The sequence below is a fragment of the Haliotis asinina genome, chromosome 8 (genome assembly GCF_037392515.1).
Source record: "Haliotis asinina isolate JCU_RB_2024 chromosome 8, JCU_Hal_asi_v2, whole genome shotgun sequence".
Lineage (NCBI taxonomy): Eukaryota > Metazoa > Mollusca > Gastropoda > Lepetellida > Haliotidae > Haliotis > Haliotis asinina.
The window spans coordinates 17,571,393-17,598,894 of record NC_090287.1 but is presented as its reverse complement, the minus strand read 5'-3'; the positions used below and the strand labels follow the sequence as shown (position 1 = coordinate 17,598,894).

At 37.7% G+C, this 27,502-nt stretch overlaps 2 protein-coding genes across 2 annotated transcripts; one reads left to right on the top strand and one right to left on the bottom strand.

The window, feature by feature from the left end:
* Positions 1 to 386: 386 nt before the first annotated feature.
* Positions 387 to 18,795, bottom strand: LOC137294022 (putative E3 ubiquitin-protein ligase UBR7). The gene is made up of 12 exons (XM_067824941.1): positions 18,682 to 18,795; positions 18,392 to 18,546; positions 17,126 to 17,259; positions 16,417 to 16,477; positions 15,144 to 15,239; positions 14,868 to 14,921; positions 14,274 to 14,379; positions 10,978 to 11,222; positions 10,566 to 10,691; positions 8,484 to 8,649; positions 4,631 to 4,692; positions 387 to 2,743 (listed from the first exon to the last, which is right to left on the bottom strand). The coding sequence occupies exons 2-12, from the start codon at positions 18,539 to 18,541 to the stop codon at positions 2,648 to 2,650; spliced, it is 1,296 nt and encodes a 431-aa protein (XP_067681042.1). The 5' UTR covers positions 18,542 to 18,546; positions 18,682 to 18,795; the 3' UTR covers positions 387 to 2,647.
* LOC137294023 (bifunctional protein GlmU-like) lies at positions 18,777 to 27,502 on the top strand. The gene is made up of 3 exons (XM_067824942.1): positions 18,777 to 18,879; positions 22,433 to 22,600; positions 22,784 to 27,502. The coding sequence occupies exons 1-3, from the start codon at positions 18,874 to 18,876 to the stop codon at positions 23,027 to 23,029; spliced, it is 420 nt and encodes a 139-aa protein (XP_067681043.1). The 5' UTR covers positions 18,777 to 18,873; the 3' UTR covers positions 23,030 to 27,502.

Below are 27,502 nucleotides of genomic sequence, written 5' to 3'. Positions count from 1 at the left end.
TACCCAAAATGTTTTCATGCTGGACAACAAAGCTTGAACACCTCACAATTTGAAGTATTGCTATCAGATTTTTATTCCTTCCTTTTTTTTCATTTGTGGGATCAAATGATCACTAAACAAATGAAATTGACTGATTGAGTTTTTAACTTTACACTGCACTCAGCAATATTCCAGGCATATGGCGGCAGTATGTAAATAATCGAGTCTGGACCAGACAACAGTGATCTGCACAACTGAGAACCGAAAACGTGTCAACCATGACAAGCATAGTCGCCTTTTATGGCAAGCATGGGTTGCTGAAGGCCTATTCTACCCCAGACTTTCAGGGGTCACAAACAAATGAAAAAGAAAGTAGTTTACATGCGATCTGCACACAGTAACAAAACTGAAAGGTAACAGTAGGTTTTATTAATGAGTCACTTACACCATCACTGAACATAAAAACACCAACGTCTGTACAAGGTGTGTATAGTAACAGTAAAATGGCCATACCTTAAAAAACATCAACTCCATCACACGGCAGCACACAAATACCATGGACCATCCTAAGTCAATGTCTACATTCACCCTTAAAGCTCAAATACACTTCGCAAAAAACACTGCTCAATGGGACAGTCACAATTGCGACAAATACTAATCAAGTAACAAACAATGGTGCATGGATACACTTTTTTCCATGAATTCTGAGGCAATGCTGAAATCACGTATCTTCCTCACAACAGTGAATGAAGTTTTCTGCCGCTTTTAGCAGTATTGCAACGTCATGGCTGTGGAAACAGGCTGAACACTTTGTACTCATGTGGGGATTTGAACCTGAGTCTTTGGCATGACGAGCAAACAGTTTAACCACTAGGCTATCCAAACACCCCATAGTCTGAATGATATTCAAAGGGTCACAGTTTTCAATTCTGCAAAAGGTAAAATCATGTGACATGTTATGAGGGAGGAGAGAAGAGGGTCCCTCGTGACAGGTTGTTTGTTGAATACAATATGGACATCTCAAGGACGGAATGTTGACAGTACTAGTAAACAACCAATAAACATACCTGAAACAAGTTACAGATAAAACGTTTTAGCAAATGTTGATTATTTGCAGAGGGGAGTGAGTTTAGTTTTTGCCCTGCTTTTATCTATATTCCAGCAATATCACGATGCAGACACCAGAGAAATGGGCTTCACACATTGTACTCATGTGGGGAATTGAACCTGGGTCTACGGTGTGCCCAGTGAACGCTATAACCAATAGGCCACCTCAGCGCCCATAATCAGCTTCCTGTGCAACATATTTCATCTCAATACATTAAAATAAAAAATGGGCCAAATTAAAGTAACATATTTCTTAATATTTTTAAATCACATGATAAAAAGGAACTTTAGTTTTATTTGAAATGTCAATTGTGAGTGTATTCTATGGGCTGATCAAGTCAGCCTATTTCTATATGGAAAATTGTGTCGTTATTATTGAAATTCGACAAGACACTAATACAAATGTTATATTTCACTAAATGTTTCTTAAAACATATTCAAAGTTTGTTTTACATCAATTCACGACAATCTTCCTGCATAATCAACAGGCACTGAAAAGCAGTAAATGATTTTTTTAATCATATGAAGTTTGCAATATTTTTCTGCTTTGATTTGATAGAAACAAAAATTACCACTCACATGACAGGTCTAAAAATGATTTGAGCTTTTATCACTCATAGCTTGGATTGAGAAAAATGTAACAAATAATCAGAGGTCTAGCATAAACTGATAAAATATGAATGATTGTGGACAGTACAAAATGCAGAAAAGTTCAGAAACAGTTTTCATCATTCTTAACTCTGAACAAACAGCAGTAACATCTGTTTAAGGTAACATTAAATGCTCAACAACTTGCAGCAATGCAAACAATGAAATCAACAGTGGCAGAGATGAATACTCAGATTACGACAGAGATTGGTGTACGATCTGATAAAACAATAATTATATGTTCACAAACTAAAATGCATGGTATTGTTAAATCTACACTTTGCTTAATACAACATAAAATATACCTTATGAATAATCTTTGAACTTAAGCACTCGAATAATTCTTAATTTTAACAGCTGGATAACTAATTCATTTTAAAAATTACACATAAAACTGAAAAATCATAACATCCTCTTTCATCAGAATTTAACTGACTTTGGGAAAATGTCTTATATGCTGTAGTGAAACCTGATCATCTTGAATCAGATTTAGTTAAAAATGTCCAAAAAAACCCCAAAAAAGCCTGAAGATATATGAAACATTGTTTGAATAAAAGATTTGTACTTCCAGTCAAGCGAGGTCTCCTGTACTGGGCCAGTGTAAAATCATGTAACCCTGTAGTGTAACAGAATGCCATCTAAATTGAAGCACCTGCACCTATACATGAAACTGAAAACACATTCATCATAAAATCTGAAGTCTCAGTTGGTAACATAAAAACAGCTTAAGTTCCCATGGGAACCTCTTCTGAGTGAGCATATCTTAAAACAAATCTGCATGAGATGTATAAAGGGGTCAGCCATCAAATGAATGTAACATAATCCCAATGCACCTTCAGTGTCTCCTCCGGTCGTAGACTGTTTATAAATCTCTTTGTTCAATGGTTCAGTCATCTTGACTTTCAACATGCCCTCATTTACAGTTGTACTGAAAACCCTCTTCTCTTTTCTGCCTCTTCCTTGCTTGCATATTGGAGAAGAACTCTTTGATGTCTTCCTCCCTCACAACCTGGACAGCAGACAGAAGCAGAAAGCATAAGAAAAGCCAGATTTAGGGAGATCAACTTCTTTATTGTGAATAACATGCCGTTTCATCACCTGATAAAGGAGCATACATATGCCCCAAAACGTCATGTTATTCGCAATAAAGAAGTTGATATCCAGAGTTAGTTCCCTTTACTTCCTGATATTACCTGGAGCATAATTCTTTACTGTATTCAGATACATACTGTATTCACACTAAGGAATTAATTACTACAATAGCTTGTATAAGACACAATATTATGAACGTTAACTTCTTCTTTATTGTATACACAACATTTCTGATCTTTTCCTCCGTCAGGTGAATGCTAATAAAGAGATATACAGGATATATATACTAGTAATGTCGTCGCTAGAGTGAATAAAGCATGTTTCTAAGATGCTTCGATGTAAGATCAAAGGCGATAATACTTTATCACACAATAATGTGCACTATTTGCATTACGTCACAATGTGTTGACGTCGCTGCGCCATTCCAGTCCGCCCCCTCGTATTCAAATTTTTTTGCATTATGTCACAATGTAACCGACGTCACGATGGATGTCAGTTGCCATTGCCTCGTACAGCCTCCCACAGTAAACTGCTTTGTCTCATCCCGTTTCTTGATTTGCAGTTGCATCAAACAGCTAACATCACTGGTGGAAACATTGTGTTTATATTTTCCGCAGGATAAAATGCCTCACAGTGTCGACTTTACAGAGACACAGTCATGTTTGCAATGTTTGCGGTAATTCCCACAATGCAATCGTGGAATGTCACATGATTAGTCAGCTTCAGCTGAATGTACTGATCTAAACTTTCGTTGGTAATAGAAATGAGATGGTCATTTTGCCTTGTATGATTTAAGAGAATCACAGATGTAATTAAAATGATCTCGAGAAGATATTTAACCTGAACATAAACCTTCACCACATTGTTCATTTGTTTTTCTAGTAACGTTTGTCTTTACGCAGGGAACTGACATGTCAAAAGAACAGTGCGTCAGTTAGCCCTGTGCAAGGATTCTTAATTTAGGTTACAGACCCCGTTGTTTCTTTTCTGCCGTAGATTAATCGAAATTAGGCTTAGAAATTATTAAATACGGCATCTTAGAAAAGCAATACAGTTCGTTCTTCCACCATGTATAGTGTAATAAAGCACACTTACGCCCTGAACTATTATAGTCAAAGCATGAGGACACTTGCTGTATTTCTTAAACAAAGAAACGAGATTATGAGATGAAACAGATAAACATACAAAAGCAGATATAATGGTGTCACAGTAGATTAAGTGATAGGAGCCAGTTGAGTCTTACTGATGAACAAAAGGGTGATGATAGCTCAGTTTTCACCTGATTTGAATGGCATACAGCTAGGATCGTATATTTGCTGTTTCAGTGCAATCCACATTGCTTAACTAGTGTCCAGTCAATTTACCCCTAAGATTCAAATTCTGTGCCCAGCTGGAGTGAGTTTAGTTCTACCCCCTTTTAGCAATATTTCAGCAATATCACAGTGGGGGGGGAATAAAGGAGAGAAGACCAAAAATGGGCTTCACACATTGTAACCATGTGCGGAATCAAACCCAGATCTGCAGCGTGATGAACGCATGCTTTATCCTTTCAGCTACCCAACTACCAAGTGCCAAATCGGCGATATTGAGATGATTAGTTAATATTACCTTACTTAATCAGTTATGGCATGCTTGATACCACTAAGTTAAACCCTTCCATCAATAGTTCATTTGCAACCCACTATAATCTTAAACATTCTTTTGTATTCTGGAAATGTTTTGTTATGTACAGAAGTCTGATTTCTGTGTCTCTTAAATGTATCTGTATCACATCATCTGTAAAGCATGAGGCTGAACAACCAACCTTTCCATTTTCAGCAAATTTCTTCAGATAATCCCTCAGCTGGGACTTCATATCATTGAAACCTAATACAATAAAGAGAAATGTGTCATTCAACCTAAAACAATACATATACTGTCATAAACCGAGTCATTCAACCTAAAACAATACATATACTGTCATAAAGTGTGTCATTCAACCTAAAACAATACATATACTGTCACAAACTGTGTCATTCAACTGATTTCTTCCAGGCAAAGGGGAAGGAGAAGAGAGAGAGAGAAACACACAGGCACACACACAAAAAAATAACAAAATAAAAAGAAAATAAAAATTATCAGGTAGACTTCTAAAAGCCAACAAAAAGACAGTTGATACATAAATTTGGCTCCTAAACAGTCCAGACCTGTGAAAGTCTCGGGGTAGAATAGGCCTTCAGCAACCCATGCTTGCCATAAAAGGCGACTATGCTTGTCGTAAGAGGCGACTAACGGGATTGGGTGGTCAGGCTCCCTGACTTGATTGACCCATGTCATCAGTTCCAAATTGCGCAGATCGATGCTCACGTTGTTGGTCACTGGACTGTCTGGTCCAGACTCGATTATTTACAGACTGCCGCCATATAGCTGGAACATTGCTGGGTGCTGCGTAAAACTAAACTCCCTAAACAGTCTATAATTGTAATTGTATAAATTCCTGATATCAACAATGACTGATAATATGCAAAACCTCATTACAGTCCTGAACTTCCGTTGCTATTACACCACTGGACAGGCATGAATGAAAACAAGTTGCTTCGAAAACCAAGAAATGAAACAGCCCCTGCATTTAGAAACATGTAATTTTCTGAATAAAATTCAGCGTGCATGTGAGGGGCGGCTGGGATGGCTTTTGTCATGAGTCAGGATAAGTATAAAATATCAATTTTATTCAGAAAATTGCATATTTTTCCTTATCCTGACTCATGCTAATTGCTTACAGAATCCGACGGAAACGGCAGTGGGTCAGGCCATGCTGGATTCTGCTGGCTGTCAAATTTGCATCCAACAATTTCCCCCTCCCACAAATGGGAACTTGTAACGGCAATAATATGGTCCTACTTTTCTAATATTCATTGTTTATTCTGGGGGGGATCACATCTGGTCAAACTTATCTTCAGCCAAAGGTTTCGCTGACTGGAATGTGTGACATAGGAAGTAACTAGCATCATACTAGTTTCTGATGCGACTAATTGTCGAGATGTTGTAATCAAGACTAGCTGCGACCCTTCTTCATGTACAAGTATCTTCATTACTAGTACAGGGTCATAATCACTCATGCTAGTCTGTTAAAGACATGTGCATGGACTTGTGAAGTCCACCTGTAGACTGAGTTGACTTCTCTCACAATAAGTTTGTATGCCGTGAGGATACGTAATTCTTTGTCTTCAGATCCTCAACCCTGCTCATTATGAGCGAGTTGGCATGCGAAGGGAGTCTATTTATAGCTGGCTGCCTGTCCGATCAGAAACTGTCATTCATCGCTGCAGATCTCCTGATAGACAACGCTGGGTCTGCTGTTAGAAGACCTCTATGCTGTCTGAAGAATCAAATGACGCTGTAGACTTCTAATCTAGTGTGTAATTAACATCTTCCCATTTTTGCAAGTCTGACATTTTAAGGTAGACGACTTCCTGACACGGGACAATAAGATCACATTCTGAGCAGGGCGTAGTCTCTCAGGGACCAATCAGATTGAAGACATGACGTCAGCGGCAGGGCGTTGTCTCTCTGGGACCAATCAGGTTGTAGACGTGACATCACCTATGTAGCAGTCAACTGATCATCATGAAATCTTGTTCAAATGGTGATACCCTTTCTAGCACTTAGGCTTATCCGTAACCCTGCTGTTTGGCGAGCACATGTCCAGATGAGTAAAGCACGTGAATCTCCAGTTGTTCAGACTCTAATCTTCAATGTTTAGCCCCTCTTTCTGGACTCTGGAGAATGTGGACTTGTAAGTGTAATGCTGACTTGTCTGCTTGAGCACCGTTGTCAAGGTGTCAATGGACTTGATCATCATGACTTCTCTGGAGTCTTGGGTTACCATCCTTGCTACCTCATTAGTCTTGTCGACGAAGTAGATTCAGTCCCGCACTAGTTGAGGCGAGGTGTTCAGACATGAACTGCTGATCACTCATCTGAGTGATGAATGCTGACAGGATCATTCTCTTTTCCTCGTTGGCATGTTTGCTGAACTTTGTGATGAAAGTCTCATTGACGGCTCTAATCCGAAAAAAGTGCGCATCATAGTTGTTTTGAGCTGAGCAAGTCTCTTGTCGTCTACCTTGTAAGATTTGTTGTAGGTGAGACTGATGATTTTATAAGCTTCATTTACATCCTGTGTTCTGACGAAGGGCTCCATATGATGAAGAGGGAAGGGACAAACGTTGAATGACGGTGCATGATGTTGTTGAAACTTGGTTGCCGACTTAATCGCCGTATAAAACATCTCAGGAATCATAGATTTCAGAAGTATCGGCGGGAACGTAAGTGTATCAATGTCGTCATCCTTCATCATGAAAGTATTAGCTTCATTTGAGCCCTTGAATGGTGAAGCTAAGTCAAGTCCATTCGTGATCCATGATGTAACTTCCAAAAATAGGGCTTCCTCCAATGACGACACTCGATAACGTCTATCTTCATCCATCCATGAGTGTGAAACATTCCTTCTGTGCTGACGATCCCTCCTATAAGAGTCCATGGCTAAGGGTGGTGGTGATGGTTGACAGCGCCTTCAATGAACTGGGGAGAGTGACGAAGACCTTCTGCTTTGACGAGTGAAACTGCAAGTGCACTCACGTGACTGGTAATCCTCACTCGTGCGAGTGCACTCACGCATGCAGCGACAGCCTCATTCCCGATGAAGTACTCTTCTGTGGTCTAGGGGACGACTCGCTGGACCTAAGGTATAACCCTGGGGACACACCTGGCTAGTAACTGGAATGAAACTCAGCAGTAAATAAAAAACGGTTACCGAAGCTAAATAATCGGATTAGACATGACAAATGAAAGTCAACATTGCCTGTCCCTCAGACGCCTGTGAAAAGAACGAATTTATACAATAAATTCTGAAACAGATTCAAATAGTGGAAGAACATAAGGGCTTACATGCAGGTGAAACTAAAAGCGGGTCAACCGCTGACAGCCGTAATTTACACTGTAAACACGATTTCATCAACTGAGACTAAGTCTTGGTTGAAGAAATACGTGCTATATCAACACACAATAATCACGAATAACAAATTGTGATACTTATACATAAACCAAATACCGCCTACAACATAAATGTAGTTAAAGGATCGAAATAATAGAAAAAATTATTGCCGTAGCGGAGACTTCAAGTAACTCCAGCTGCCCTCGTCGGGGGATAAGGAGAGAGTAAAGAGCATGGCAGGTCACATGACCAATGCACGGGAAAGGGAAGGCTACACATGGGTGAGTGTATTTTACGTCTGCTTCTTTTCATAAGGGCACTTCAAGGGATTTCAGGTATTCCACTACCTTCACCAAGGAAGAGGAGATAAGCAATTAGCATGAGTCAGGATAAGGACAAAATATGATGATTTCATGATGTCTTTTAGTGGCATTTAGAAGTTGTTTTAGATGACCAAGATATATTTTGCATTAATCTTGAATCTTTTCCACACAACTTTTTGGGATCATTACAGATCCCTTCATCAGTTCAAAACATATCTTGATAATGATGATTCATTACTGAAATCTGAAACAATGAGAAGAAACAAGTAACAGTTACTTTAAAGTGAAAATGTCAGTTGTGTCAGTTGTAACAATTTCATGTCATCTGAACACATCGTACATTTGTTCCAGATCCTCACCTTGCAGTAACTCCACCTGTTGTATACGGTTCATCTGAGACAAAGCATTTACTTCCTTGTCATGCTGTGAAACCGGCACATGGTTCTCACGTCCACGCTCTTCGTAGGACTGTACAGTATCATGTTCATCAGTCAGAAACAGGATCTCTTTGTCCTTGTACATGGTCTGCAGAAATCAGACGGTGGTGAATATATAATTGTAAGGTTTAGACACAATTGCTGGCTACAAAGATTGACATAAGATACATTATTGAAAGTAAGAACTATTAAGGATTATTAGAGTAAAACTATTTTGTTATGGATATCCTGATTCATTCTACTTGATTGTTTTTCCCTTAACTCGAGACATAGTCAAAAGTTGTATCTGTACTCACAATCCATTTCTAAACTGGGTTGAGAATACTCTTTAGTAAATCCTTCAGAGATATCTTACCAGTCACCAGAGAAGTAAAATATGTTGAGTTCTTTCAGACAGAGTTTGGAAAAGGGACTGGTCATAATATATGGGGTGTCACTCGAATTGTAGATGCCACTCCATAAAAAACATCATGATCATCACCCCACCACCCCCAACCATAAATTATGAACGGTCCCTTATTTCCAAAGTAATTCTCTGGTGTGTCAATAATCACAGGGGTTCAACATTTTTCTTGAGAGCCACTTGTCACAGGACAAGTGACTTTAAGAAAGTCACTTGTCCAGACTAATTTTTCACTTGCCTGATTTTTAAGACATAATCATGATGATGAAATCATGAAAGAATAAATCAACAGGATACCAGTATTTGATGGTGTTGTTAACAGGACTATTTATAGGAAAGTTTAACGTGGTTTTATTGTGACATTTAATAGCTACATATTGAGCAGATATGAAATGAAATCCAAGTTTATTTGCAGTTTGAAACCATAAGCAGAAATTAATCTAGTAGCCCACGGACAAGTAAGATAGCATTATTTGACTGCCCGAAATGAAAACTCACTTGTCCTGGGCAATGGGATTTTTTAACCCCTGAATCAACTGACATTTAGGTAACAATTATCAGTCTACATTTGTATCAATAGCCCTTCCGAATCAACACCATTCTTCAGCTCTCAACTTAACATGAACGTAACTGTTTTGGCCTTAGAGATTCTCTCTTTAACAAACAATCTAGTGTCTGTCACTCTCTAGACAATGTTTCATGAGGACAAAAGGTATTGACACGATACGCTCTTACATATGATTAATCAACAGGGTTTCAAAATGGAAGGAAGAGTGAACATGTGTTTGTGTAGTGTTTTACTGTTGATAACCCAGTTTCTATGTATATGTGAAAGCATAGTAACCAGACATACTCAAGGATTTATGTAGGATACTAAAATGCAGGACCCAAGCTGGTAAATTCAGCAGGAAACTGATATTTTGTCCCTATTTTCTTAAATACAGGGATGTGTTAACACAAATGAAAGTATGAGTACATAACCCTATCTGGGGGAGACTGTTGATGGGGAAACAACTATTGCAATAGCACTATTGCTATACTATTGCAATAGGTTTTTTCTTCTTGAATTGCCTCATTTGAAGTCATTTCCCAAATGAAATAGAAACTAGAAACCCAGATCATGTAAACAGGCAAAACACAAACTCAATGAAGCTTCAACATCTTTGATATTCATTCTAGAAATGGATGAAGAATGAGGACTATGATTTATGCATTATACAATATTTATATTTATATACAACTTCTTTTATTCAGTGAGAGCAACATTTTGACATAGATACTAATGTCAACCATAATGACATTAGTATCTATGTCAAACCGTCGCTCTCACTGAATAAAAGAAGTTGCATATCCATCAATCATAGTTCTCATTCTTCAATGAAGCTTCAAGTCTACACCTACACATCCTCTGCTTGCACCTTACATTCATCTGTGGAAGTCAACTATTAAACTGTTGATAGTCACACATACTATTGATGCATCAATAGTTTTTTATCTCTACCACTGATTAATTGCCATTGGAAACTCAACAGTCCAATCCATCAATAGTTTGATGCATCATTACAGGCCTAAATCTATTTGAGTTGTAATGTTGGTCTTACCATACATTCGACACACTGACAGAGTTTCTTCCTCCAACCTCCTGGCAAGAAAATGGCATGTTCTCTCACATCATACTTGCGAGACTTGAGATCCCTCAGAAGACATGTGTCTACAGATGGCTGACTCTGTAGAATAGCATTACATAAAACTGTACACATATTGCACAGGAACTCGCACACATGCACGCTCGCATGCACACATTTTTATTTTAACTTGCGCAAACATATAAATATGCTTCTCATGTAAGAGTGTTCACTTGACAAACAGGTAAGAAGTTGCAGTTGAGCAGCCTTACAAAAAAGTAAGTATTCACATGAATCTTTACAACACACCACTTCCAGTTATTATTTCAAAAGCGAAAATCCATCATGGAGGATATGAAAGTTCATTCTTAGCTGGACACACCCTTACCCTCTCTGAGCTGGAAGCATCTTCAGACCTGGTTGGATACTTCTTGGCAATAGCTGCAAACCTAGGGTCATTACTTGACCAGTCAGGGTCGTCACTGTTGCCGGAGAGGTTGCCCAAGCTGACATTGGAGGCACTAGCTTCAAGGCTGCTGGTGCCAGCGCTCATGCTGTAACTGGTCTGGTCAGAACTGTCACTGGCCAACACATCAACTTCTGAGCAGCTTTCCTCCTTCTTCATCATGGTGGCTGAAATGTTCAGCAAGGGGTATCACTCAGTACATTGATTCAGGATACAGGAATCTGAGTATATAGCAGATACATAGAAAACAAAACAAGCTAGGTAGTCCATCTGACCAGACCTCCAGATACGATTTGACTCATGTGGGTACTGTACTCACTGTGTTTTTGGAGTAGGTAGTATGACTGTTGAGTGGGTATTTCATTTTCTTTCATTATTTCAGTGAATTTACTCAAATAATTATATGTCAGTGAGTTTCTTTACTAAGCAGGTACATAATGCCTTTTGTCATACCTAATCAATACCAACTTCATCAAAATGGAAATGAATTCATACAAAAACTCACTCACCGAAAATAAAGTTGACAATGTTAGCATTTCACAATGTCACTAACTTAAACGGCATTTCTAAATATCACTCATATATGTAACCATGGTAACCACTGTTCCTGATCAGTTGTTGAGTGACCAAATGTAAATTAAATCATCTTTGATGAAAATAATATAAACAAAGTGAGTAAGGCAAGATTGCACAAAGAAAGTGCTAATGTAACCTATCAACAAGAATTGTCACTAAGGTGACATAATCCCCCGAGGCACATTATCAAATCAATTTAATAAAATCATAACTTGGTGGTCATTGTTGATTCTTTTGGTGTCATTGCCATTTGAATCAGAACACCAGAAAGAATGACATTAATCATGGGCTGAAAGCATTCTCTAGACCAGTCATATTTAGTGTTAGATAAGTGGCAGGTTGACCTGTGGAAGTTACAGTTCTATTGATCATGAACTGTATAGACATAATCTAACTACCAAAATTGTAAATTATTTTCGAAATATGTCCGCAGTCAATGACATGGTCAAATATATATTATCTTGGAAAATGTATTGGCCCACAGAGCTGGCTATAACATAAAGCTGAAAGCCCACCATGAAACTAGTAAGCAGTAGGCCACCGGGCATACACTGCTAATCAGTGCTTCTTTGAAGTGAACTGCATCTTTGAAACACATAAAAACACTGACTTTGGTTTGCCTTCATGAACATAGCCAATAAACAATATTTCTTGTTCACTTGTACTGGCATCTGTTGTACCATAACAGAGAACAGAAAAGACCTCAGCACTTTCAGTTCAGAAATAACTGTTAAAATTGTTTCATTGTCATCAAATATACATGATAAATTCTATAGCTTACTATAGCTGTGACCTACATCTAAACTCAGCGATTTCAAGAGGTTAACAATCTTAGGAACATCTATGTACGGTTTCTCATATATTACAATGTAGTATGCTACTCTAAATAATCTCATTAATGACTTGTTCTAGTGCTAGTTTCGTGGTACTACAAACAGTGGCTAATTCACAGCGTACAGAGCACCTATGTCACTCAATGTTTTCATGCATTTTTATCCATTGAAGCCTCACTGAAAATCAACCCAATCTGAACGAATTATGTCAATCACTTTTGTCATGTTTCTGACACAATGTACAATACATCAATTTTTCAGTTTCACAATAGAACAGTCACAACCCTCTTTCGAAGAAACATAAAAAGAATACTTTTTTTTATATTAGTTTTGTTTCATCTTATTCAGAACTTGGATGGTTTTCTACACTATCATCACTCGATTTTATACTCAAATCATCAACATCATTCTCTTCCCACAGAGGTTTCTGTCCTGTCATCTTCCTTAATCCTACAAAACCTCTGTTCTAATATGGCCCTTTCATGTGCAAGTGTTCTGGATTCATAATTGTTTGCAATCAGATTTAGTTGTGCAATCAGCGATGCTGTTTCAAAGGTATTCATTTGTGAAGCCTAATTTCCATATGCTTCGGGAAACCAGAACCTCTTCCCCAGCACGATGCACATGTTCTGTCTAGACAGAACCCAGTCATGTAATGGTGGATCACTGGCATCTGCAACTCCCTCATTGACAATGGACAAGCCAGCCACTGAATGTCTTAAGTGTCACATCAAATAAAACATTTTGTTAATTCATTCCTGCACTCCCAATGGTGCTAGTTTCTGCTTTTCAGTTAAACATGAAACACCGAACCTATCCTTCGCATGTTAATCAACTAACTTGAAAGCAGGCACATAATTCATGTTGCCATTTTGGCAGCTAGGGGATTTTATGAGAACCGGGAAATACGGCCGTATTTGATCAGGAGAAACCTCTGTGGAAAGAGAATGTACTGTGACTGATTCATAACTCGGTCTGGTTGAAATGAATGTAAAAGTAAATGATCAAATCAACGTTGCTTTTGTAAACTATCATGTTCTAAAATGGATTTGGAACAAAGACCTGCACTAGGTGCTACCTGAAGTGCAGAATAGGCTGCACTCATTAATTTTCAGCTGGATCCACCAACTTGTAATGCACATTTGTGTGCAATAACAGTCACATGTTAGCAAGATGATACGGTGATCGTTTAAAAAAATATATCATGATGTCAAGCATTGTTCATGACCTTGCATAGTGATCACACAGAGACAAGTGAGGCATCTGAACTACAGACTACCTCCAGTGATTATTCTCAACAGGTTTGACATCAGCGTTCAAAACAGCTACTGGTCCACTAGCCAAATGCTAGCTGATTGTGAATTGGGCCAGTAATATATTGTTATAGCTATCCTGACTGGTTTGTAGAAAATCTCAGCTAATGGATTACTGAAGATCAATTCTAACCCAGAGAGAGTGAGTGAGAGAGAGAGAGAGTGACTGTGTGTTTAGTTTACACCACTATTAGCAATATTCCAGCAATGTCACAGCTGGGGGAAAAATAGGCTTCACGCATTGCACCCATGTGGGGACTGAATCCGGGTCTTTGGTGTGACGAGCAAACACTTAAATCATTAAGCTACCTCATCACCTCCACATTGGTAGAAGGCTGAGGTAGAGCCAAATAGCCCAATACACTGTTGTGAAACTTACTGAACATTACACACCAGTACTTACTGTATAGCACATTCTAAATATCATAAAGATAGGCAAAGTGTGGGCAAAAAACAACATTATGCATGTGGCTAAGTTAATCATGAAAGTGATCACCTTGAGATGTAAGTGTGTAGGCCCAGAGGAAGTCATGCCTCTTCATACAGTCCGTGCACACCACCTCACCGTACTCCTGGTTGTCTGGTACTGTTGTACCCAGATGCTGAAACATAAAAGCCAATCAAGGCAGCTGTCAGTGTGATTCACAATAGCAGTATCATGATACGTATCTACACCAAGAAGGTGCTGCTGCTGACCTGCCAGTGGGATAACACTCTGCACAGAATCTTGTCTCGCCCGAGTGGGCTCAGCCACTGTTGCCCCACATTCATTTAGAGCGAGCAAGTGAAGTTTAGCTTTACGCCACACTCAGCAATATTCCAGCTATATGGCGGTGGTCTGTAAATCAAGTCTGGACCAGACAATGCAGTGATCAACGGCATGAGCATGTGAACCAATGCCAAGTCAGCCTGACCATCCTATCCTGGTAGTCGCCTTATACAATCATGGGATACTGAACACCAATTCTAACCCCGATCTTCATGGGTCACATTAATCCCACATAACCATCACTCATTTACAGGCTTTGTTGACAATATAAGTTTTGTTTGAGATAATATCAATGATTATTTCCCCTGCTCTCCAACTCACCCGTCCATGGTACCAGTCTTCACATATCACACACTGGATCATTTCATCTTCCACCTTGGGACAGAAAATGTAGAGTCAGCTGTTTTAATGCTGCTATGAACAGTTTCAGCTTAATATAAAGGAAATTGTCAATATCAAATGGTCCCCTTCACATTGAGGACCAAGTAAAAATGGTGGACCCCTGGAATAAGATATAATGTTGAGCAATTACATGAAATGCAACTGTTAAATTACTTCAAGATCAATGAAATAATCAAGATGGTGGAGCATACTTACCTCATCATCAGGGTCTGGGTACGGTCGACTACAAATGCAGTACAAACCGCTGAAGTTATGATTGTACTTATTGGATGGATTAACACTCTCTTTATCCTAAAGAACAAAAACAACAAATTATTTATCTTGATTAGCAGCAGTGTATAGTACGACTGAGAAGTGTCTTTCACAGATCCTTAAAGAACCCTGTTTTCAAAGCCTCTTTCACAGGCCCTTTTCAAGAAGCCTGTTTTCAAAGCATATTTCACAGATCCATTAAGAACCCTGTTTTCAAAGTTCTGATGCAAAACAAACATGAGTGTCCTGTATGATGTTTGTTGTTTAACACCACTATCAGCAAATATTCCAGCTGTACCATGTGTACAGTGTCAGTCTGTAAAAATCAAGTTAGGGCCAGACAATGCAGTGATAAACAGCATGAGCATAGAGATATGGAATTGGGACACAATGACCTGTGTCAAACAAGTTCCCAAGTCTGCTCATCTAATCCTGCTAGTTGCCTGTATGTATCATGAGTATGAAACTGAGACACTGTCAGCAAAAAGTAAAAGACTTAAACTTGACTTTGTGTTTGGACCATGCAGTATTGCTGATATATTGCAACATTCTTTTTGAACGATATGCCTTACAAATTTTTGTTTGAGACCTGGTATATTGGGTAAAGAACATAATTATATGAATTTTTTTGTTGTCTTTATGGTTTAAATTAAAATCTAAACATATTGTCATTCACAACAATGTTTTCCTTCGTTATTCAATGACAAAATGGCATATTGTAATGCTATACATTCTGAATATAACTGTATAAAAAATGAAAATAGACTCCATGACTGCTACCTAACTTAAGATTGCTGTTATCTGAACTATAGCATATGTGCTAATGGACTGAATTCACAAATTAGGATTGATATATTCAATTAGTTCCCAATATTTTGCAAAACATATTGCAATACATGTACCTGAATCATAATACATTAAAATTCAATTTATTTGCCAATACACAGCCCTACTTCTTATGACTGGCGATTATCCATAGCATAGAATCTAATGTGTTGGGTTCCCTGCGATACACTAGAAGTTTGTTTGGATATCCAGTGCCAGATCTGAGAAGTACAGAAGTCAAGCAACTCCAGTAAATTACACTGAATCAGTGCCATGTCAGAAGATCATGTTATGAAAAGCTGAGGTTTTGCAACTTTCAATCATATCAGTTCAAACCTATTCCACAGACAAATGTATGAAGAGATACTACTAGAAACTAATAAACACTTACAGGATACAGTTTGCACTTCTGGTTAGGAAATCTAGAATTGCCACAATCACAGCGAAAAAATCTAGAAAACAAAAAACATGATTGTAACCCAATTGCATGAAAAGACCCCCTGAACGTTGTCTAAATCATTAGTAAATAACACAATCAGCAATATTTCAGCCTCTAACCACAAATTCTGACCCCGTGAAACCAGTGATTGACATCATGAACAATCAGGTTGAAATCACTTTAGGCATCTAGCCGGACACCAACTCCATAAGGTTTCTTGACTCTTTCCAATTCTCGAGGATGGGAAATGGAACTAACCCCTGGACTAACATTGAAAATAAATACTAGCTAGTGTGTCCATTAAAGAATGGTATGAAATAGCAAAATCTGAATGCCCCTCACTGAGGTGCTCAGTATATTTCAGTTGTCAAAAATATAAGCATCAAGCGCATTACTGACAGAAAATTAAACTTGTTTTCAAATTATAATTGTGTTTACAAATTATTACCAAAACTGTGTCCAAATACATGAAAAGAAGTAACTAGTGAACAGTTTTGGGTTGATAATTATCATTAAGAGTAATCCACTACTAAATATGGTAAACCAGTATCAGCAGTGTTATTTCATAAGGGATTTGAAGTATGTGCATCATCATGAGCTAAATGGACCTTTACACATATATAAGCAGACATGTTAATGTCAAATTTGTAAAAAGATGTACCTCTTGGTATACAGCTCAATGAGGTCATGTCCTTCATGACACTCATAACTACATGCGAGACACACACCAGCAGGCTCTGCCCCTTCTGCTTTACATGTGCTACACGAATACAATGCCTGACGCTTTACATAGCCCTGAAATAAAAATGCAGCATTTAGCACATGAACTGAGTTTTTGTTCATTTAAATGCTAAGATTCCAAGGAAATAACTAGGTATAAGAAGATAAATAAACATAGCAGAGTGTCTAGTTTATAGTGATATGTAAAAAGAACATATAGCTGTTCTTATATTATGTACATAGTCACACTGACATTTGGTGTCCAACATCCTGAGGACACAATATACTTCCATGCTGCAATTTACACAGCTCTTAGTTATACCAGCGAACATAAAAATATGTTCTTAATAGGGTCTCTGAATACACCTATAGTCTGTTTTCAGTGAAAACATACCAATGAATTTTACCTTAAACAAAAAGGGAAATATATCGCATAACATGAAATTAAGATTGCGAATTCTCATATTTTATCTTGCCAATAGAACAATTAAATCTCAGAATATCTTTCAACTTTGGATAAAAGTTAATTCACAAAGGATCAGTTTCAAATTAATGTCATTGGTTTGCATTTTTAGGGGGTATGGACATTAAATGAAACCCTGTGAAAATGTAAGGTTGGTCTAAGTGAATGCTCACCACGCATCACACATGCATTTGTTTCACTGTTCCAGCTACTACACTTACCCATGTGTAAGTGGAAAATGCTGATGATTATAAAAATTCAAACAGTTCAGACACCCTGAGTAAATCTGAATATTCAACAGTCCACTGTCAGTCACTAGATCTGGGCGTTTTAAAAAGCTGTCCTTCAAAATGTTCACTAACATTTTTACTAACGGTCCTGTCACACCATAACGTAATAAATACTGAAGGAAATACCAAGCATGATCTGTGATATTCTGCAGTCACGTGCAGTTCGAGCATAACACCGTGGCGTTATCAGTATTTTTTATAGAGACTTTTTTCCCAACCTTTAATCGGTATCACATTTCAAGTGTACAGAACACACGCAAAATACATTTAAAAGTTGCAGAAACAGGACAGGCTGGAGATATTTTTTCAGGAGCTATCCTTGAACGGTCGGTCGTGTTCTCATTTTGTCCAACAATTCATTTTTGAGATATCTTGTTCATTTTGCTTACACATTAACCAACAAAGACATGACTTTCTTTTCAAGTTACACTGCCAAAATAAAACTAAATGTCACCGTAGGATAAGTGCAATTTTTGTCGTCGCTGTCTCCTAGAACGGCGTTTGCATCTGCCTCAAGTCGTTCTTCTTCCTCGAGAATATCCACCATAGATACACCAGTGTCTTCAGCGTCTGCATTTCCGCTCGATTCAGGCTTTTCAGACATTCTGTCTGATAAATGAAAAATGTGTGTTTACTACCAACAGGAAGCTCAAGGGAGCATACATGTAACTACAAGGCCTTCAATTTCAAATACGGAATTTTGCTACTTTATGTATAGACGAAATTGTAAACAGCAATACATACTAACAGCATGACATATAGGTTGTTAAAAAGAAAATAGGTACTGCGACAACCAAGTTCCTGACCTCTTCCACATTTACGCAATGAATGATCATTGCGAGGAACGCGGGAAATGGGAAGCCACTCTTGATTGTGCGCCCTGTCACCTAGTCAATCAGACGACAAAAGCACTAATAGAAACTTCTTTGTTTCAAAATGCAGGTGTGTCACAAGGAAGACTGGTGTGATTGTGTTAAGTGATTAATACATTTTAGCATTTCTGTAGGATTTCATATGCCACGCTTGCTTTTTACCACAGCGCCATGCCAACAGTGAATAATTCACAAATGGCAGACATGTTGTTAGATAAGCACATATCACTACGGATGTTTTGATTATCAAAACATCCGTAGTTTGCAATGTCTTTTTGTCCATATTTATGTCTTGACCGGCTCAGCTATTCAGGTAAACTTATCTGAAAATAGCTCTACCTCTCACTATCGATGCCTACACAGACTCTTGAATGTTAAAGGGGCACTGATGCGGAGCGAATAATGCTTCTCGCCAACGGTCTAATTACGAAAGCAGACCGCAAATTGGTCAGTGCCCACTCCTTCGACCGTGACGGACAAAGGAACTGGGCTCCTGTCCATATTAGCAGAATTTCTTCACCTAAACAGTCAGGAGGCCGGATGCCCATCACATGCCATTTGTTTAAAAATATCCATGGTATTCCTTGTCTGATCGTAACCATATATTCCAGCAGTGTAGTTCTTTTCAGATGCTTGGATGGTATACTTACTGATCCAATTTGATCCTATTTCTGTGTTTTTAACCTCGATATTTAATCATGTTACATGAAAATATGATGTCTACAGGCACGTAGCAACGTAGCAAGCCATTTGTTTCAGTACGGAAGATTGCAAAGCTTTATATTTAGGTAGTTTTGAGTGTTGGTTGAGCTGTGATAGCAAATAGCATACGTAAATTTTGGTAGCTATGGTAGCTACAATGGTTTATTATTTATGATAATAAAACACACAGTTGATTTATTTGAATTCGTAAACAAAAAAACGATGACTTTGCCTTTGGTAGAGAAATCTGAAAATTGTCTTGCGTAAAAAACTTATTTCACCTATTTACCAAAGTACTTAGCAAATGCCTGTGTGTATTCCTTATGTAACGAAATTCCGTTGGTATCCTCAAAACAGTTTCGGCCCATAAGTGTTTTCAGGCTGCATGCGACACAGAGATTACATTTTCCTTGCTGTAACTCGCGTTTGATGGTGTAAACCTACACGCGTTATTTGTCATCATTCTCTGGATGGTCAATTCATGAATTTATAACAGGTATAATTAGTAGCAACACCACTTCGGTTACTCAACAAAGGTTCCCATTTGGCATTTCTCCAGTCTGGAGTAAATACTCAACATTATAAATTAAGGTCTGTAATGGCAAATGTATTGTATGTTATGTAATATGTGCATGTAAGTGATGCAAGAGGGTTTATCAGCTGAGTTACAAAAACAAACATCGATCAAAGGATTAACCGATAACACACTGATTGATTAATTACTTTTATCTTCTAGCGGATGTGTCAAAAGGCAGTGTGTGTAGATGACTACACCCTGTCGTAAAGTGTGAGTGCAAAAACAACATCCTCCCTTCAAAGAATTAATCACCCTTGCGTTGATTGATTGATTGCTCAATATTGGCTAAGTAAATTACTTAGAATAGTGGACATCATACAATTAGTTTGCCAGGTGTGCTATCTTGGGAGACCAATGAGAGGTTTATCAGGTTTTCACCAAAGTGAAAGACGTGAAACGATGTGTTACTTTTTCGCAAATGAGACAGTTGTAAGACACGCGACACAGAGCAGGATTATTTACCAGCTGCAGATGAATGGAATACGATTTCTTTTACGTGGATATTGATGGATACATTCCTGAACAAGGTAGTAGCCTGACACTGTTGCTATAAAATTAGTCTGTTTTACATTCATTATTTGCATTTTGTTTTAATTTATTTGTTGTAGCATTCAGCAGAATCTGTATGACAGAAACCACACACTAGATCGCGTATGTGTGTGAAATAGGATCCACATTGGCAATCTATACAATGTATAAATGTTGCTGTCATGTTAGAAATTTACTATGAGTATAAGCAAATCGTGTGTTCTTTTATTAATTTTCAGAATCATACAAATATGACAGTAAACTAATTAGGGTTATGAGACAAAATATAGAGATGTACATTGGCTTCGTTATTTTTCCGTCCTAATAGTTTTTTTACCATTTCTACCACTGGCAGATGATTAACCTTCAAAGTGTTTCATTTGTTTTCATAATACATTTGTAATGAATTACAAATGACTTCACCTCAGTTGATCTGTCTATAATTAAACTATCAGTTGCGCTTACGGACTGCGCAGCAGAGGTCACGAACCAGTCACGAATTCTGGGATATCATCCGGGTACTCACGGGAGAAAAACAATAACAAAAGTTTACACCAGTCCACGGAAATTGCTCCGCATCAGTGCCCCTTTAATGTGTAGTATTCACAAAGATATCAATGTTTTTTTATTAGAAAGAGGAAATAATGATGATTAAAATCATCTCTTAATTCACAGCCTCTTAAGTTAAAGAAAACACGTAATGAAAAAAGCCAGCGAAATGGGAGTTCAAATGATTCACTAATTTTCCCCCAGTGCTGAGGGAAAAAGTGGTTTCAAAAGCGCTCATAACTCATGTGCAGCGAATAGGTTTGCGGAGCTTGAAACAGTATGCCTGCCCAGAGCCTGAGGTGAGCAGTAGTCTAATCATGGTTATGTACACAAACAACTAAATAATCTACTCTTTACGTAAAAAAACATGTTGGTTGTGGTAAGCAGACTCTGTCAGAGAAAACTCAATGTCTGCCTGTATGTCTGCTAATGATAGTATGCAATGCACAACTTCAATCTCTGACCACATGCAATTGAGAAATTAGCACCTATGAGGCTTATAAGCCATAAACAAAGATCCAGCTAAGCTCAGCGGCAAATGAGCCAGTGGCCAATGAAAAGGCGTTGTTACACATGCGTGCATACCCACCGGCCCTGACTGGGTTCGGTATCGCGGCTGCTTCGTTTTGAGGGAGGTAAGCCCAAGTACAAAATATTGCACTTCTGATTTGCGATTTTACACTTATAATTTTTTGTTTATTTGTGTTTTCACAATCACAAATGCATTTTATGAGTTTTAATTATGTTTGATGTTTTTGTTGCATGTGACCTTTAATTATTATGATATATAAGGTTGGTTGTGAAAATAAATCTTTTTTTGAAATTTGGAATTATCATGCTACTTTTAAGTTTTACTACTAGAATATAGTTCGTTGGAGTTCAAGACAAATACGGATAGAGCAAGTCAGTAACCCAAATTTAAAAGCTTTGTAAGTAACAGCTCTTAAGGAACTGAAACTGTTGATCAATGATATGTCTATTAATGTTAAAATTATGAAACCTATTGCACTGAGTGTACAATGTTGAGTGAACTGAAATTGTGTGGGCAATGCTGTATGCTTATATATTTACATTATGGAATGTGAACCAAACTGTGGACAGTGGCCAATATACCATGGACCGATGGCCTACATGTACCCTTTTGCAAATAAATAAATACCTCAAGTAACAGCTGAAGGCTTTAACAAAACAGCTAGGAAAGGCAATAATTTTATGTGTTCCATATCTGTATGAGGACATTTACTAAGACATCTAAGGTGCCTTTTAGGCCATAGGAAGTCCTCTAATCTGCTACCCTATCCGACTACGACCCAAACAAGACATACAGCAAGCCATGGTGGACTTTGTGAAGATGAATGGACTTAAGGCTGCCTTTGTGGTGACTTGTTGTGGTAGTGTTACCAAGGCCAAGCTGAGGATGGCAGATTCCACCACGGTAATGTTCATAATGGGACTTCATAGTACATTGGAGCAACATGATGATGCTCTGTTTTAGTTTGTCCTTTTTGATATGACTGGAATATGGCTAACATTTGTATTCATGTAATATCAAGATCTCATTATATGCTGCCATTTTTAACTGGCTTAAGTTCTTAAAATTTTTAAATTATTTCCATAGATCAAGGAGCTGACTGGTCATTTTGAGATTGTCTCCCTTGTTGGCACTCTCTCTGGTGGCGAAAATGGACATCTTCATATATCACTGAGTGATCCTGAAGGTCATGTGATTGGAGGTCATGTTGTGGGTGACCTTATTGTTTACACAACTGCTGAGGTCGTAATTGGTGAATGCACAGGGGCAAAGTTCAAACGAGAAGATGACCTTGAGACTGGTTATGATGAACTTGCAATTTATAGAAAATAAACACATTACTAGATCTGTAGATCACAGTAGTAGCTGACTGTAATAAGCAGCTGATAAATTTGGTCACAATATTTTGTCTTCACATGGAAACATGACAATGGCATTAACCTCACTTTGAGCTAATCCAGAGAACATTCCACTGAATTAATTTACAGTAATCAATGTTGTGGCTAAATGGTGTTCAGTGTGAAAGTGTTTCTTGTTATCAGGTAAATCTGTGATACATGTAATACTTGACACTAGTCCAAGTTCAGCTGAACTCCATTTCAAGAGACTGTATCTCATGCATATGCTTATGATAAACAGGACTCTGCTTAATTCTCATTTCATGTCATCAGAGCTCCAGATAAGGTAGAAAAGTTGAAATATGCAAGAAAAATAAATGCTAGCATAGTCATACAGTACATCAAAGTCATATGTATCATATCAATTCAAGCCAATCAAAACAAACTTGAAGTATTTCCATCTCCATTTTTTTGCTGTTTAAAGAATATTGCATGATTCTGAATGTAATGTACATGTGCAGCACTGATAAAATACCAGTCATGGTTTGTCAACCTGTCAATGATTGGCCCATCTGTAAATATCAACCAATCAAATAGCTAAGTTTTTCCCATATGTCCTGTAAAAAATTGATAATGTGAAGCCAGCTTTGCTGAACGTTTAAACAAAATAAGATGTGTAGTTTTCCTTGACACTACAAGTAGAAAACTATTTCATTTGAGGACTGCTTAATAATCTAATAGGGAAGTGCTGTGTTTCACAAGAAGATTCAGTTGACTGTGGTATCTTGAAGAACTTGTAACATTGGTTATTCACAACATCAAAACAAATGTACCAGTACTTCTCATAGCACAAGTGGATAAAGCTGTATTAGCTATAATTTGGGATTATTAGTTATATGATTTAACCTGGAGGATTTTGTGCCTCTTAAACTAATTTGAAATAAATACCCGGTTTTTATTATATCCACATAGCCTAAAGCTTACCTGGAGCACTGCTGTCATCCCAAATTCACTCATATCTCTCCTGTTCATGACTAACGCCCTAGCACATAGACATTATCAAGAGAACATATGGGTAAGACTACTCTCAGACTAATGTTCTACAATGGTTATAATAGTCAGTGTATCACGTCACCATTGTGCTTTCACTCTGCAATCACATAAACTTGAGGGAGTCATGCTTCACCCTGCTGTGTAACGGAATCCATGGTGTCGCAAGTGGCTTTATTGCAAGGGATTTCTGTATTAGCACCTGTATTTAAATTGCAGTATGAATTTGAATGTGACAAAAGTCTGAGATATGCTGGAATCCTACATTGATGATTTGTTGGTTTGAAATAATGGATGGAGTAACAGTTCTTCACATTATAAGCTATGACTTGAGCAGTTCTTTTGGTGAAAGATGATTTGCTGGTGTGAGATGATAAGTAATGGATGTTCACATACTGAGCTAATACTTGTGCAGTATATTTGAATCTGGTATTTGCTGGTCAAGTACCAACTAGTACCTTTGAAATTCAGAGCCTCAGGAACGATGTACATTTTTAGCTGCTGATTCATTGATGTCTGTATTAACAAATCAAAGCAGAGGAGGATATAGTGCTGTCATTATCTAACAAAACAGGTGTGTCTATAAAGGAATGGGTGGCCCAGTGATCTGTTTATATAATTTACCTTGCAGAGTTGTGTCATTGTCAGACATCTATGGTTGTTGGCTTTTCCTGATTTTGTCGTTAGCTTACTGTATACCATATCTAATCACTGACATGTCAATATTATGGCAACACTATTTTTCAGGGTATTAATTATTTGCATAAGCTTGAGGTATTTCATTGACTGCCAGACGAAGGAGGGCAGTTGAAAAGACTGAGGGCTTCAGCAAATGATAATGCCCTGAAAACAGCATTAATTCTATTATAGCTGAAATGGATAGAATCTTTTATAAAATAGAAGATTTTTTATAACATAAAACAACTGACATTGGTTTTGAAGCATTTACTGCTAACAAACGAGTGTGGTCACTGACCCACTTTTTACAAATACGGAATCATCACACAACGAAACAGGTTAAGTGGGACAACATTTGACCTTGACCTTGGCCATACTACCGTCCTCCAAGTCCTTTTAAGTCCTCAAGGTTAGAGTTCAAGTTGATGTTTTCATTGCTACATGTTTGTGGTACTGTTGTTAAGGTTGGCACCGAGAAGAAAGTGCAGTGGAACAGGTACATGTGACGAATGTGTCAGAACTATTGTCAATATTGAACCCAAATTTAAACAAGAGCTGAACTCCTTATGACAGTATCTAACAACAGCCCATTGCCATGCAATTTGGGGGGATGAGGTGGTTGCATTGTTAAGTTACAGTGGACCACTCATATCTGATAACATGAGCATTTTAATGATAATTCTATATACGTTTTAGCTATAAGTGTCTGATAACTGCACTGCCTTCCAATCACATCTAAGCCATTGCTATGCACCAGGCAGAGTTGTGTCCCTTGCCAGATGTCTGTGGTTGCGCTTTGCTGATTATGGTTTCAAAGCACCATACTGTTTCACCAGAGTGTTAAGTAACAAGTAACTGCATCTGTTTCAGCCAGAATCTCACATTAAGCTGACAAGCCATACTGCAAATCGTTTACTACATAAAATGGTGTTTTGCCAAATGTTTCATTTGAATGCTTGTTGTAAGGTACAACTAAATAAATTTGATGGTCCAGCCTTGTGGCTAGAATGATTGCCTTGAGCCCATGATATGAAATATTTGTCTGATCAAGATTTATTTATTTTCCAACCTGTTATAGATAGGATGTCTTGTAGAGTGCACCTTTGAAAAAACAAAAATCAATTATTGGCAAACACTTATTCCTATTATATTCTTTCTGTGTGCTTACTGTCTGAAGGTCTCAACTTGGTTAAAGAATGAGAATTTTGTTTATACCCTTACTGTAGTATGAGCAGAGTATGGTCCATTTTAGCCAATCCAGTTTGAGTGACATTAAGGTGCTTAGCATGGTTCCATATGTCCAGCACTGTTGCTTCACAGTTTTTATATGTGAAGTTTGTTTAATGCCACATCTGGTGGTTGTGTGTGAAGTAATGCAAGTCACGGAGTGGAAGATGCATTTCTGTCTTTTGTTTTTGATCTGGGTCTCAGATGTAGCTGTGTATTTGGCATCCTTTTTAAAAATTGTAGATAACAATATATCAAATATTTAATAATGCAGAATCATGAAAGGAGGCCCTTATTTGATGGCTAAAATGTAACAGAGTGCTGTGGATTTTGGATCGTTACATAAGACCATTTCTGTTTGAATTTTAGAATAGAATTCATTTCATTCTGAAGAAATGGTTCACCCAAGGAATTACAGAAACTGTTTGCTCCACTGATAAATGCATTACAACTGTCCACCAGCACTCAGTTTGTGTTTTGAACAGGATCCTGAGCAGAACTTACCTATTTCTAGCTCACTTGAACATTTGAGGTGAGCTTGGTGCCCTTTGACATTTTAATATTTAAATAACATCTCCTCTGAAACAACCATACCATTGACAGCAATGGATTTTATTTACCAATAGCTCAGTCAATTGTTTTTGTTGTTGTCATTTTGTCAAAAGCAATGTGATAATTTTGTTAAATATTCCATTTTGGATTTTATGCTGCTGTATTGACAGCTTTTGAAGCCTCTGAGGTTGAAAACATGAAAATCTTTGCCTATAAATACATGCATATTTTTTTTTTAGATAGCCTATCTCATTAGATAATGGTAAATGCATTTATGTGAAGTATTTTGATATTTGACCCAGCTGTGATCATTGACTATTACTTCATAAATATTTTTTATCACCTCCATTTTTATGTAGGGGTCACTAAAATAGACAAGACTTTCCAATTCTGTTTGTTATAGTCATTTTCTGTATCAAGCTTATCTCACTTGATTTTTCAAAGTCCAAAGTTACTTTCTACATAAGCACAGTCAGGAATGGCAATTTTCTGCAAATCCGTGGAATTTAAATGCAAATCAATTGATCCTGGACCCTTTTGGGGCCTATGGCCTCCAGTGAAATTTTAGGTGAAATCACTTTCACCTGTTGCCATCCCAGTACAGTCCAGAATAGCATTGAGTTGCAGAACCAAAGGTACCAGTTGAGAGTGATACCCCTAGTTATACTTTCATGTCACTGTCAGGCATGCTCAGCTTGGCATAGACAGTATTTGTTTCAGAAGACAGAGAACTGTTGCTTAACAATTGAAATCGTTAAGATCAAACCTGTCTTACTTAAATTTTCAAGTTAAGTTCTACTACAGTACAGTCCAGATTGAGAGAAGGAGAGTGGTGTGTTAACTGATACTTTGTGAATGGTAACTTTGGTATTTGTCTGAAACAGTTAATATGGTTATGTGGAGGTATGACAGCAAATGTTTGTTCTTACAATTTGGTGCCAATAAAAGATACATGTGATTG

Bases quoted from the DNA above. Each gene is read 5' to 3' on its own strand.
- LOC137294023 (XM_067824942.1), top strand. The intron at 22,601-22,783 runs GTAATGTTCATA...TTATTTCCATAG, and splicing joins GGATGGCAGATTCCACCACG to ATCAAGGAGCTGACTGGTCA.
- LOC137294022 (XM_067824941.1), bottom strand. From the start codon at position 18,541: ATGTCTGAAAAGCCTGAATCGAGCGGAAATGCAGACGCTGAAGACACT. The intron at 11,223-14,273 runs GTGATCACTTTC...TGAACATTTCAG, and splicing joins CTACACACTTACATCTCAAG to CCACCATGATGAAGAAGGAG. The intron at 10,692-10,977 runs GTAAGGGTGTGT...GCTATTCTACAG, and splicing joins ATGCTTCCAGCTCAGAGAGG to AGTCAGCCATCTGTAGACAC.